This window comes from Neomonachus schauinslandi, chromosome 1 (assembly GCF_002201575.2).
Source record: "Neomonachus schauinslandi chromosome 1, ASM220157v2, whole genome shotgun sequence".
NCBI lineage: Eukaryota > Metazoa > Chordata > Mammalia > Carnivora > Phocidae > Neomonachus > Neomonachus schauinslandi.
The window spans coordinates 148,033,667-148,046,460 of NC_058403.1; the positions used below are offsets into that span (position 1 = coordinate 148,033,667).

At 46.0% G+C, this 12,794-nt stretch overlaps 1 protein-coding gene across 3 annotated transcripts in view; it reads left to right on the forward strand.

The window, feature by feature from the left end:
- SCN10A (sodium voltage-gated channel alpha subunit 10) overlaps window positions 1-12,520 on the forward strand; it is a 91,490-nt gene extending 78,970 nt beyond the window's left edge. For all 3 annotated transcript variants that reach the window (XM_021705864.1, XM_021705865.1, XM_021705866.1), the window contains 4 exons: window positions 529-666; window positions 3,006-3,110; window positions 8,146-8,416; window positions 11,307-12,520. In XM_021705864.1, coding sequence (XP_021561539.1) covers window positions 529-666; window positions 3,006-3,110; window positions 8,146-8,416; window positions 11,307-12,520 — 1,728 coding nt within the window. The remainder of the gene's footprint in view (window positions 1-528; window positions 667-3,005; window positions 3,111-8,145; window positions 8,417-11,306) is intronic.
- The last annotated feature ends 274 nt before the right edge of the window (window positions 12,521-12,794 follow it).

Genomic DNA, 12,794 nt, shown 5'->3' on the forward strand with positions numbered 1-12,794 from the left:
CTACAACAAGGGTATGTCATGGCAGCAGGGGGAGGAGATGGGTGCTGTTGAGGAAAGACCCTTTGCTGTCGTGGCAGAGCTGATGCCGTGCCCCAGTCCCCTCAGCCCACCTCTTGAGTTCACCCCCGTGCTGTGCTTCTGATTCTCTGAGACTTGACTTTCTTCAGTGCATCAGAGCTTGCTCAGCAGCCCCTCCCCCAAGGGTGGGGGATTGAACGTCCACAGGGGCAACCCTCACAGATAAGTTTGATAAATGCTCCACCTTCCCAATCCCTTAGAGGTACAATTCTGAGGTGCATTCTACACAGTTCATTGGAGAACCCCAACAGGATGGAGCATCAGTTGCCCCCCAGTGATGGCCTGCTTATCAACACCCCCTTTGGCTTTTCTCCTGCTTACCCTCCCCCTCCCTCAGTCCTGCTTCCTGACTCCTGAATAAACCACCCACTCACACCCAGGTTCTTGTCTCAGGGATGAACACAAACATACACCCACCTGCTCCTCATGTTTCACCTTGTCTGTTCACAGGTGAACTTGCAGCCCAAGTGGGAGGACAATGTGTACATGTACTTGTACTTCGTCATCTTCATCATTTTTGGCGGCTTCTTCACACTCAATCTTTTCGTTGGGGTCATAATTGACAACTTCAATCAACAGAAAAAAAAGATAAGTGGGGCTCAGGTGTTTCCACGAATCTTCCATTCCCTGTCCCCTGGCTTCATAACTAAAGCCAACACTATCCCTAGCCCTCATGTCTGACCAGGAGCCCAATTTTGGCCTTTAACACCAATACCCACCTTTGCACCCTGATTGCAGCCCTCACCCCTGCCTGGTGTCCTGGGCTGCTGCTGGAAGAGTTGCATTTCTCTGTGTCAACAACATCCCTGATTCTGTCCGGGTCCCCTTCCACTCTCCCAGAGTGCCCCGGATCTTCCCAGCTGGAGCCAGGTGTGCTGGGTGTGTCCCAGGTGACCTTTGGGAAACATCAACAGGGAAAGAAAGGGCTCCAGCACTTTCTGTCTCTGTCTGGAGCTCTGACCCCCAGAAGCACTGAGTCAGGAGGCCTCAGCAAGGGCTAGAGCTCCAGTGTTGGCAGAATCCCAACCCTCCTTGGGATGGGGAGGAAGACCCTTGCCTCCATGGATGCTGACTCTGATGAATAGGAACCAAATCCCAGCTAACCTCTCATATTTACATTAAAATATTAGGGCATTAAAGGTGTAAAATGCTTTCTTGTCACCCTGTATTAATCCTTTCATTTAATACCCTCCATTCCTTTGAGGTAGATAAAGCACCACTTTAGACTAATGTAAGCTGAGATCCAGAGGAAAAAACAGGGTCATATGGATAAGTCACATAGCATAGCACTGAGAGCCCAGCATTGGTTTTGGCATCATACAAACCTGGGCTTTCATTCCCGACTCAGCCACTCACTAGATAGCTGGCAATTCCTAAAAACTCTTTCTCATCCATTCAGTGGAGTTAATAATACTGATAGGATTCTGGTGAGGGGAAAGTAAAAACCTGTACAAGAAGCACCTAGTTTAGGGGTGTGTCAGTTAAGTGTCTGCCTTCATCTAAGGTCATGATCTCAGGGTCCTGGGATTGAGCCCCCAAGTTGGGCTCCCCGCTCAGCAGAGATTCTGCTTCTTCTTCTCCCTCTGCCCCTCCGCCTGCTCGCTCGCTCTTTCTCCCGCGCGCTCTTGCTCTCACTTTCTCTCACTCACTCTCTCTCTCTCTCAAATAAATAAATAAATAAAAACATTAATAAATAAAAGAAGCACCTAGTTTAGGACTGAGCTACTAAACTATTATAGTTTAAAATAAATGTCTAATGACATAGGCTTCCCGCCTATAGAAAGTCCTTGGCCAGAGTTCTGGGCATAAGAAGTGGGCAGCCATTCTCTACCCCAGAGGGGCTCAGCAAGACAGCTGTGAAGTGCTGATCAATGTCATCAGCACCCTAGAAGGCTCTGAGACCATTCAAGCAATCCCTTCTCCCATTTTATAGATGAGGAAATTGAGTAAGACCTTGACAGGGAGTTGGCCATGTTAGGTGATAGAATGAGATAAGCCAGTGATGAAGCTGGGGAGGGGGAACTATATTTGCTGACTCCTTGCCCAGAATTTTCAGTGTGGCCCCACCCAGTGCTCCCAACCCTCTGCCCCTGCCCCACTGAGATGTCTCTCCCTGGAGGCTCCCTGTATCCACAAATTTTCTAAAATCTCCTCTCAAATCCCAGAGATCTCAGCCCATTTCCTGAGCATTTGCAGTGAACTCAGTTACACAAACATGGTATGGAAATGGGAAGAATTCAAATTATGCGAGGAAGTGAAAGGTGAGGGTTTGAATGAAGGAGGTCTAGAGGGTCCTCAAAGAAAACCCAAAACTAAGGGAGGAAGGCATTTTTGATGGTGGAAATTCTGGCACTGTAACGGCAAAGGGCAATGCAAATGGTGGGGCCTCAAGAGAACCAATCAAGAGTTCTCCCAAGACCCTTGGATAAGGCAGGAACTGTCCTTAGCTCCTCCTCTCCAGGAAGGGGTCAAGGGTCTGGATTTCAAAGTCTTTGCTGCAGAAGGCCCTGAGGGAAACTCTTGCCCCTGACAGGAACTATGATTCCAGAAGCCCAGTGGATTTGACTAAAATGATCAGGCTGGATGCAAGGTTCAGATTTAAACTGATATTTACCTTCTCCTTAGGTTCTGCTCCCAAATTCTTCCCACCCTCTGCCCAAGCAGCACCTCTGGGTTCCTGCAGAACCCAGAAACAGGCTTTGTTCCAGAGACTCAGGCAGGGAGTCAGAGCTGAGGCTCAGTCCCACCCACTCTGTCTCTTGTTGTGGCACCTGGGCAGGACACTGCTTGATTCTGGCCTTGACATTTCTTTCTGCAGAGAAGGGAGAAGGTGGAGATGTTCTTCTTCTCCAGCATGCTCTGATTTTGGTACCCCTGGGAGTTCTTGTTGCTTTAATAACAGTGGTGTATGTTATCCTCTCCTGTACTTAGGGGGACAGGACATCTTCATGACAGAGGAGCAAAAGAAGTACTACAATGCCATGAAGAAGCTGGGCTCCAAGAAGCCCCAGAAGCCTATCCCACGGCCCCTGGTGAGCCCCAGAGCTTCCCTGAAGCAGAGTGTGTCTGGAAATCCAACCAATAGCTTATGCCTATGGTGGGTAGGGGTTAACCAGCACTCTCTGTGAAGGGGGAAATCTGGGTTGAATTTGGAGATGACATAATGAGAGTTCCCAGGCCCAAGGAATGAGAAGTCTAAAAGAAGAAACTCTGGTCTTCTGGAGTGTATATATCTCCCACAGGTACTCCAGATAGACCTGTTTAGGGAAGTACTGAGTTCCCCAACCAGTTTAAGGTTCAATCACAGGATTGAAGGTTAGGCTAAATGATACTAAAGGTGGTAAGAGCCCTGAGATGAAGTGTTTGTGTGGTTATGCATCATGATCTAGGTTGCAGTAAATCTCCAGCCTCACCCTACATTCCACACCATGCCTACAGTAGACAGGAAATGGACAAAACCCAAGCCCCTGGGATCCTGGCCCCAGTCATAGTCATGGTCAATAGGAACCAAAAGTTATCCCATTATTGTGTTTAAAAGATTGACCAAAACTTAGAGCTATACTCCAGTTTGATTCCTTTATTCACAAAAACCCTAGGAGACATGCCCTTTTATTCCCCCATGAAATGTAACACTCAAACCATACGTATTATCACCTAAGTTCTTCTCAGTCCTTCTCAGTGGAAAATGTCAAACCTCTAGTTGGCCTCTGTTGAGAGTGGATGAACAGGTTTGAGAGTGGGAGTATTGCTATGTAGGAAATGTACAATGGAAATTCTTCCAAGAATTTCTGAGCCATCAGAATGGAATTGACATCTTGTCCATTTATGTAACCTTTCTGTGGTTAAGGTGCAGTACCTGTGAAGAAAACTACAGGTGCTGTCTAGGACACTATGCCATTAGGCCCCACCACCACTACCACCAGGGCAAAGCCTAAGGACCTATAACAAAGGAGAGGACCTTTCCCTAGAATTAGGGAAACATATATTCTGTTGGCCAAGGCATTGGGATTTCTAAATCAAGGCATGGGGTTTGTCTAAGTTACTAAAAACTTCATGAGCACATAGTCTTGAGAACATTTATGGGAGAAAAAAAATGCTATGACCTTTGGATATACTTTACTTGGAAACTGGTCATAAATGTATCACTGTGCTCAATTCTGATAAGAAGTGTTATAATGAGGGGTGATAGGACGTTCACACCTCTGTAGGGACAGAGATTTCCTTCCAAATCCCCCATCAGGTCAAGATAACTGGGGTTGAGTGAGCCTTAAGGCTCAGGGAATACCCCTCTGTCAGCCAATCGAATGGGCAGGAACAGGCTCAGAATTAAAAGATGTAGGTAAATGGCTGAGCCCAACCAATCAGCATCAAGTCAGGGGAGGAGGATCCTGAGACTTACAGAGAAACAAGCAGCTGAGTCCCTGCTGGCCTTCACTGGTGGCTGGATTGATGCTGAAGCTACTCTTGAACCAGACACTAAGGAGCCTGTGCTAGGGACATCCCTTGGCAAAATCATGACAATTGTTAGTACCTTGCCCTACACACTGCTCAATCTCTCTATAACATCTCAGATTCTCCCATTTTATCAACTAATCCCACAGGCCACCATAGCTTCCTCCTCTCAAGGAGGACAATTTCACTGGGATAGGATGAGCTGCATTTCAAAAAGTGACTGGAGAGGACACTATCTTAATACAAAGGTAGGAACCTAATGTTGAAATTCCAGGCACTACAGTAGGAGTGGAAGTCAATGGTTGGGCAGGAAGACCTATGACAAAATCACCATTTCTCCTAATCAAGCCATAACCAAGACCCTCCAAGGCTGGCAATGGGGGAGGCCCAACACATGGATAAGGGAAGTGAGACCTCACAGCCCAACTGTGTTTCTGAGATTCATCATCCCTTTGGATGGGAAGGGGGTGTATTACTAATTAACTATCAACACTGTACTAGCTTTAGTTGAGGAACGTAGCTCTCTCCTTAATACTCTGTTCCTAGCATAGCCAACACTTTTTTCCCTTTGTTTCCCTTATCATAGCCAAGGCAAGGCTGGAACATTTAAACAAAACTTTGAAGTCTTAGGGGTCCCAAAGGGGAAACTAGCAGAGCAGGGGCCCAAGCAGCAACTGCATTTGGCTCATCTCCAGGGCCTACAAATCTTGGCCCATCCTTGCTCCTGGCCAGCAACCATATGGCAGGCAATATCTTGGCACCCACCACCCAGTGGGACAAGCCTGATCATCTACCTTCCTCAAAGTCTAGAGCCAAGAAAGAAACACAAGCAAAAAGAGAAATTCCCACTCCTACCTAAGATTCACCTTCCCAGATCCAGCTCTCTTTTCACTAGATTATTGGCACTGGAATGCTCATCTTCTTCCCTTAGCAGTCCCAACAGGTTGAGCTGGTCAGATAAGCTGAGCATTGACACAGGAATTCTGCCCCACAGTTGCATGGGTGCCATTTCACAGCAGGGCCAACCTGGAATACACACACCACACACACACACATACACACACACACACACATTCACATACTCCTCCTCACCACTGGCAAAGTTCAAGTTCTAAATTGTATGCTTCATCCATAGGAAAGACTACAGCTTCCACAAGACTGGGAAATTTTATTCTATAACATTCCCTGCTATAGAAATTACTAAAAGCAGGTTTCATATACTTCACTTTATAGGAAAATAATAGGCTCTAGAATAGCACATCATCAGTCACCCACTTCATCATCTCTGAGAGCACTGAGGGTTGCAAAGAAGTGAACCCTGCCCACAGGTTAAGCCAAGAGCAGCCAGCAAGCTGCTCCATTTCCCAGCATCCAAATACCCAGGGCAAACTCAATGCCTACAACTTAGTAATGTTGTCACCTGCTCTGTTTAATTAAAGGTTGTGTGGTCATGAATGACCCTTTATTTTTTCACCATTTTCAGTGATGAAATGGAAGTTATTAGTGGTTCTTCAATACCCCTCCCACTCCAGAAAAGACATGGGCCAACAGTTATGCCCAGAGCCAGACCAGACCCACTTGGGTCTGATTCTTTGCTTTAACCCACAGGGTAGCAACCTCTCCCCACCAGGAAGCAGAAAGCAAGACCCAGCCTCTGTCACAGCCCTTCTTCCCCATGTCTGCTTTGCATCTCCTGTGAGCTCCCTGATGAGACTCATGACAGGGTCCTCTCTGCCTCCACTCATGCAGAGCCCAGCACATAGTATACATTCAGTAAGTGCCTGTTGTATACAATAGAGTGGCCTTCTAATTTTATTTGAGGTATGGGTAATTCAGAGTTGTCCATTCTGTTATCCATTCATTCAACTATTTATTGAGCATCTATTGCATGCCAGATACTCTGCAGACACTGGGGATAGAGCAGTGAGGAACACATACAAAGTTCCTGCCCTCAAAGAGACTATAGTCCTGTGACATTGGAAAAAAATGGGTGTTATACATAAACAATGAATCATGGAATACTACATCAAAAACTAATGATGTACTTAATGGTGACTAACATAACATGATAAAAAAAATTATTTAAAAAAATTAGCGAAAATCACACACATACCAATTAACAGGTTGGAGAGATTCCTAAGAGAGAAAGAATGGGATGAAGAGCAAATGGTGCCTAAGACTGAGCCCTGAGGTGCTCTAACATCTAAGGGTTGAGTCTTCTTTATAGAAGACTCAAAACAGAATAGCCAGAAAGACAAGAAAAGAACCAGGGAAGTAAGGCATGATGGAGACTAAGAAAGAAGAGTTTCAAGGTGGCAGGTATGGCAAGCAATGCCAAAAAGGTGTCCTTGGACTTACATTCTGGAGGTCATTGGTGATCTTAACGAGAACCATCTCAGTGACAGGATGGGGACAAAAGCCATTTGGAGGTGAATTGAGGAGTGAGTGGGAACAGTGACTGCACAAAATGCCTTCAAGAATTTGGCTGTGAGGGATGCCTGGGTGGCTCAGTCAGTTAAGCGGCTGCCTTCGGCCTTGGTCATGATCACAGGGTCCTGGGATTGAGTCCCACATCGGGCTCCTTGCTCAGTGGGGAGCCTGCTTCTCCCTCTCTCTCCCTCTGCTTGTGCTCTCTCTGTCAAATAAATAAAATCTTTAAAAAAAATAATTTGGCTGTGAAAGTCGGGGGAGAAGTAGGGTGGTAGCTGGAGGGAGATGTAAGGTTCAGGAAGATTTTTTCCTTTAAGCTAGGAACAGGTAGGTCATTAGAGATTTAGCTAAGGAACCAAGAGGTAGTAGCCAAGAGTGGGTAAGTCTGGCCAATAGCCTCACTCCTCAGTAATGAAGCCAAAGGACCAGGAGGTTGGTAAGTGGCAGCAATGAAGAAGAGGTGATGGTGAACTACTTAGATGACACAAGCTTCAAAGGAGGAAGGGTTTTGCAAGATGCAGGAGGAGCAAAGGTCTGGAAGTTATAGTGGGAAACAAGAAGGACTCCAAGCTTACCCTCTTGCCCTGGAGTACCTGGGGTGGGGGAGAATGAGCAGCCACTGAGTTTGCAGTTCTTGAACTCATGCTATGCAGGCACTATGGGAACACAATGTTAAGTAAGACATGGCCCCATCCTCAAAGAGCTCACTATTTAGTAGAGAAGAAGAGAAGCACACATGAAATGCTAGAACTCAAGACTGACTACAAAGGCTGTGGGAAGAGAGAGGAAATAGGCAATATGGTGTGATGTGATTAGGTGATTAGGGAGAGCTCCCTGGAAGGAGTGGAGCTTAAAAAAAATGGATCACTCAGGACTATTGGGGTTTAGATAGCCAAGAGATGGGATGGGAAGAGCTTACAAATGGTGCACCAGTGAGGAAAAAGTACCCGGTGACTTCAAGGGGGTGGGAAAGGCAACAAGGACTTGAATTGAGGCATTGAAGTAGAATCAACTAAGAATAAAATTTTGGAAGGAGTAAGGACAGGACTTGGCTTCTGTTTGGATGTGGTGTGAGGAAGATAAGAGACAGATTTCAGAAAGCCATCTGTGGAGAATGCAGCCTCTTCAGATCCCTCTTGTATGTTGGCCAGAAAGGCCTTGATGGACCATCTCTTGTTTTTTCAGAACAAGTACCAGGGCTTTGTCTTTGACATTGTGACCAGACAAGCTTTCGACATTGTCATCATGGTCCTCATCTGCCTCAACATGATCACCATGATGGTGGAGACTGATGAGCAGAGTGAAGAAAAGACAAAAATCCTTAACAAAATCAATCAGTTCTTTGTGGCTGTCTTCACTGGCGAGTGTGTCATGAAGATGTTCGCCTTGCGGCATTACTACTTCACCAACGGCTGGAATGTGTTTGACTTCATTGTCGTGGTCCTCTCCATTGGGAGTAAGTGGGCTTACAGGTGGTGGGGAAGCCCAGACTCTGTTTGGGGTTGTTTGGCCTGCTTTTTTTTTTTTTCAAAACCAAGAGGGCAACAAACAAACTTTTTCAATATACATTATATGTTAGAGGAGCCCAGTATTTGCTGCTTTCCAAGAGCGGCAGATTTAAAATGCCCCTGTCCTCTCTGTGAAATGGAGAGTTTCCATTGGCCTTCTCCATGCTGTCACAAAATGTTTTTAGGCACCTACTGTGTGCATAGCCCATTGCCTGAACTTTGGGGCTGATGGGGACAATCACTCCTCCAGAGAATATAAGATGATGGAACTTCCAGTGGGCCTTATCTTGATGTGAGGTGAGTCTATATACTTTCTGGAAAAGGAGGTGTTGCCAGAAGAGTGAGCAAAGACTAAGAGTGTTTGAAGGAGATTCTTAGCCAAGGATCTGCAATTAAATCTTTATATAACTGTCCACTTAGGGAATATGAGTGATAGACAAGTCAAAGATCAATGCCTAGAGATCAATGCTCTTAGGACCTAGTCTGGGTGTTTGAATGATAGGCCCAGTATCTGGGGGCCAATAAGTGTTCAGAGAAAACTCATAAAGTCAGAAGCTAAAGTGGGGAACAGAGCCACCACAGTTGAGTGCTTGCTGGTACTTCTGAGGACTGGGCTGGGCTCCTTGGATCTTCACAACAGCTCTCTGAAGGAGTGTTATTATCCTCATTTTATACATTTAAAATTGAGCCTTACAGATTAAGAAAGTTATGCAAGGTCATATGGTTTGTAAAGGGTAGAACTGAATTTAGACCAGGCTAATGTCCTCCTAATGAACTAGCTGCCTTCTACTAACAACCAAGAGAATGTCCTTAGCCTTCTTGTGGTTTAGGCAAAGTTTGGCCCTACAAAGACCAAATCCCAGTGCACCAGCTTTACTTTGCATTATAAATATATCCTGACCTGTTATATTATGACCTGCTTACTTTTCATGTCAGAGCATAGCTGTAGATTTAATTTTCCATTGATTTACCATCAAGAGTTAACAGCATCTAAATACAACTTGGCAGCACTTAATCAATCTCCCCACCCTGGTGCTGAAACACAGCCTTGGGTTGTGTTTATTTGTTTGGGAGGTTTATGTTTATTTTTGTTTTCTGTTTTGTTTTCCTGTTGCTGCTGTTTTTGGTGGGAGGTTTGTTTTGTTTGTTTGCTTTCCAAAGTGAGAAACTCTAAAGGTCATTTTGACTTTATAGTAGAGAAAAGAGCTTGCTTATGTGACTTCCCATATCAACACTATAGAAATAAAATATACTCAAAGTACTCCATTCTATGATGGGGACACCTTAACTACCAGTTCCTATGACCTACACAGCAACACCATCCACTGGTTAGAAATCAGTCATAGAGACAGCTGGAAAACAAGTGAAAGAACCCACCTCTTCATGCTTCTGCCCTCCCTCTCTCCCTTTCTTCCTTCCCACTAGCAAGACATGGATTGAGTATCTAACTGTTGCAAGTATGAAGACTCATACTCCCTTGAAGTATTACATAGATTGGTTGGCTGGCAGGATCTTAGTAGATTATACAGACACATACCCCACGCTGTGGAAAAATATCCCTGTTAAATTAGCTTTAAGAGAGGGGCTTTCATAAAGATTTTATAATACAATATTATAATTACTTCCCAAATCTCTTCCCATTTCCTTCTTCCTTCTAACACAATACTGTGACCACCCATATTCATATGACAAAAGGCCAGTAGGGGAAGAGGGTCAACGGAAACCTGGCAAGGAGAGAGAGCTTGCCACCACACTCCTCACCATTTGTCCTGAGAGGTTTTGAATCCTGTCTGACCTAAAGGCTTCACCTAATCTTTTGTGGTCCCAATAGGCCCCAAGATCAAGCTTCACAAATCTTCAAGTTAGATATCATATAAGGAGACATATACATTCTTCATCTTTCTCACTTTGTTCATAGTTGGGGGGTGGGAGGGCCATAACTGACCCTAGACAAGCCCATCTCCAGGCCCTAACATAGAGTTCAAACACAGCTGGAGATGAATGAAACAAATAAAAGCCATTATGCAGGCAGCTGGCCATTCAAAGCCAGTCTACTTTAGCTGTCAGCAAGTTGCCTGACTCTTCAGGCTCCCTTATAATTAACACTAGGCTCTGTACAATTATCCACAGGACCATGTGCCAGGAACTGAGTCAATCTTCACAGTAGGAGATGGGGAGAGGAATCACAGGGGATCCTGGCCTTCACAGAGCACAGGACCAGGAAAAGGTGGAGGAAAAGGCATGTCCCAAGGCTGAATTCTCAGAGAAGAGTAGGGCCTGTGTCATAGACAAAGCCAGACAAGGGCTGTGTACATGTGGAATATGGGGCAGTCACTTCCAGTTAAACTAGGCTGCAGAAGATAGGGCTTTGACCATGGAGGTTGACTAAGAAGACATACTGGGTGGAGGGAAAGAAAGATAAGAACATGGTGGGAAGAGTGGGACTTACTTGAGAGAGAAAAGATTTATGCAATGAGCATGCACTGAGCCCCTACTCTTTTTTTAAGATTTTATTTTTTATTTGACAGAGAGAGAGAGAAAGCACAAGTAGGCAGAGCAGCAGGCAGAGGGAGAGGGAGAGGCAGGCTCCTCGCTGAGCAGAGAGCGGGATGCAGAGCTCGATCCCAGGCACCTTAACCCAGACACTTACCCGACTGAGCCACCCAGGCACCCTGAGCCCCAACTTTATGCCAGCCACTGTGCAAGGCTCAGAGGTCCCAGACTCCTTGAATACAAATGCTCACATGGAGAGCAGAGATGGGAGAGTGTGACTGCAGCCAGCTTTGTCAGGGCTCATGCTTGCAAGTACTAATTAGATCATTTCCCCCTCTTCTAAAGGCCTGATATTTTCTGCAATTCTTACGTCACTTGAAAATTACTTCTCCCCAACACTCTTCCGAGTCATCCGCCTGGCCCGAATTGGTCGCATCCTCAGGCTGATACGAGCAGCCAAGGGAATCCGCACATTGCTCTTTGCCCTCATGATGTCCCTGCCTGCCCTCTTCAACATAGGGCTGCTGCTCTTCCTTGTCATGTTCATCTACTCCATCTTCGGCATGGCCAGCTTCCCCCATGTAAGTTGGGAGGCTGGCATCGATGACATGTTCAACTTCCAGACCTTTGCCAACAGCATGCTGTGCCTCTTCCAGATTACCACATCAGCTGGCTGGGATGGCCTCCTCAGTCCTATCCTCAACACAGGACCCCCTTACTGTGACCCCAATCTGCCCAACAGCAATGGCTCCCGGGGGAACTGTGGGAACCCAGCTGTGGGCATCCTCTTCTTCACAACATACATTATCATCTCCTTCCTCATCGTGGTCAACATGTACATTGCAGTGATTCTGGAGAACTTCAATGTAGCCACTCAGGAGAGCAGTGAACCTTTGAGTGAGGATGACTTTGACATGTTCTATGAGACCTGGGAGAAGTTTGACCCAGAAGCCACACAGTTTATTACCTTTTCTGCCCTCTCAGACTTTGCAGACACCCTTTCAGGCCCCCTGCGAATCCCAAAACCCAATCGGAATACATTAATCCAGATGGACCTACCCTTGGTCCCTGGAGATAAGATTCACTGTTTGGACATTCTTTTTGCCTTCACTAAGAATGTTCTGGGAGAATCTGGGGAGTTGGATTCTCTGAAGGCAAATATTGAAGAGAAGTTTATGGCAACTAATGTTTCAAAAACATCCTATGAACCAATAGCAACCACCCTCCGGTGGAAGCAGGAAGACATTTCAGCTACTGTCATTCAAAAGGCCTATCGGAGCTATGTGTTACACCGTTCCATGACAATCTCCAACCCCCCAGGTGTGCCCAGGGCTGAGGAGGAGGCTGTGTCACCCCCAGGTGAAACCTTTGCTGTATTCATGGCAGAAGAAAATTGCACACTCCCAGACAAATCTGTAACTGCATCTACCACGTCTTTCCCACCATCCTATGACAGTGTCACTAGAGGCCTTAGTGATCAAGTCAACATGAGCACATCTAGCTCAATGCAGAATGAAGATGAAGCTACCAATAAGAAAGCAATTGCCCCTGGGCCATAGTGAGGACACTCCAGCATGGACCTACCCAGTTCTGATGTGACCTTCTGCTCTTTGATAACCCTTTCCCACTAAAGGTGGCACCCAGTTACCACCTCATCAATGCATGCCACCGGTCACAGTGTCAGAACTGGGTAGAGAATGCATTTGGTGCCCACCTTTGGAGAAGCCCTCAAAACCAACAGGAGTCAGAAGCCAAGAGCATCTCCACTGTGACAACCCTTTTGATTTCTCTTACTTTCCAGAAAATGTTCCTGGTCCTTTTATTTTAATTGTG